Source organism: Tupaia chinensis, unplaced genomic scaffold (assembly GCF_000334495.1).
Source record: "Tupaia chinensis unplaced genomic scaffold, TupChi_1.0 Scaffold000671_2, whole genome shotgun sequence".
NCBI lineage: Eukaryota > Metazoa > Chordata > Mammalia > Scandentia > Tupaiidae > Tupaia > Tupaia belangeri.
In genome coordinates, this window is record NW_006160194.1 from 1,642,794 (window position 1) to 1,643,774 (window position 981).

Below are 981 nucleotides of genomic sequence, written 5' to 3' on the forward strand. Positions count from 1 at the left end.
GGCGTGGGTGCCGTGGGGGGGGGCCGGGCCGGTCCTGGGCCCAGCCTCAACGCACCCCTGCCGGCCCCTCGCCCAGGTGCTCCATGTCCACACACCTGCCCCGGGGAGGCTCAGGTCCAGTGTGTCCCCAGGACACCCCTCCTGCTTCTGCCCTTCCCAGACACAGCTGGCCTCAGGCCCGGGGCCCTTGCGCTCGTGGGGCCCCCACCAAACTCGAGGGCTGGAGTGCTATGAGGGCCGTCCGGGGCTGGGGACCCTGGCCCTTGAGGCTGGCTGGGCAGACCTCACTGGTCTCCATGTCCCCCCCAGCTGCTGGCCAAGGACCTCCGGGGGGAGATGACGCCACCCGGGACTCTGGAGCACCGGCCCTCACTGCGGGGCAGCGCCCTGGGCTGCAGGGTTGCCTGGCTCCTCAGTCTGGGTAGCAGCCAGGTACAGCCCGAGGAGGGTGGGGTGGCGTGGGCCCGCCTAGGCCTCAGTCCAGTCATACCAGCCACGGCCTAGATTCCAGGGCCCAGGAGGAGGGTTAGGGACCCAGGGACGGTGTGCGGGGGGACCGGGCCGCGGGGCTGTGCTGTGCACACGGGCACATGCTCGCTGACCTCCAGGACTGGCCTCTGGCACAGAGGCTGCCTTGGAATGGGGAGTGTGGGAGGGGCAGCTGGAGCCAGCAGGAGTGCCAGGGGTTCTAGACCCACACTCGTACCCCTTTGAGTTCCCCTTCCCTTCAGACGGGGGTGCAGACCCAGGGATGGGCAGGCAGCTGAGGCCTGCTTCAAGGCTAGGGTCTGAAGGGTGGCAGGGGCCTCCCTGTGCCCCACCACCTGCCCCAGCCTCTGCGCCCAGCACCAGGGTTGGCACAGGAGCCCAGGAGGTGGCGGGGAGCTTCACTGTGCACACTCCCTGGGCCCCTGCAGGCCTAGTGGGCCTGACTCCCCCGGTGAGCAAGGGCAGGGCCAGCCGGCGGAAGGATGGGCGTCA

General features: G+C 70.3%; 1 protein-coding gene across 1 annotated transcript in view; it reads left to right on the forward strand.

Moving 5' to 3' along the window:
• The window catches only part of LOC102503039 (60 kDa lysophospholipase-like), a gene marked incomplete in the record, with an annotated part of 33,555 nt that overhangs the window by 27,551 nt on the left and 5,023 nt on the right, over window positions 1–981 (forward strand). Inside the window, 1 exon segment of the mRNA XM_014592233.2 lies at window positions 310–432. Coding sequence (XP_014447719.1) covers window positions 310–432 — 123 coding nt within the window.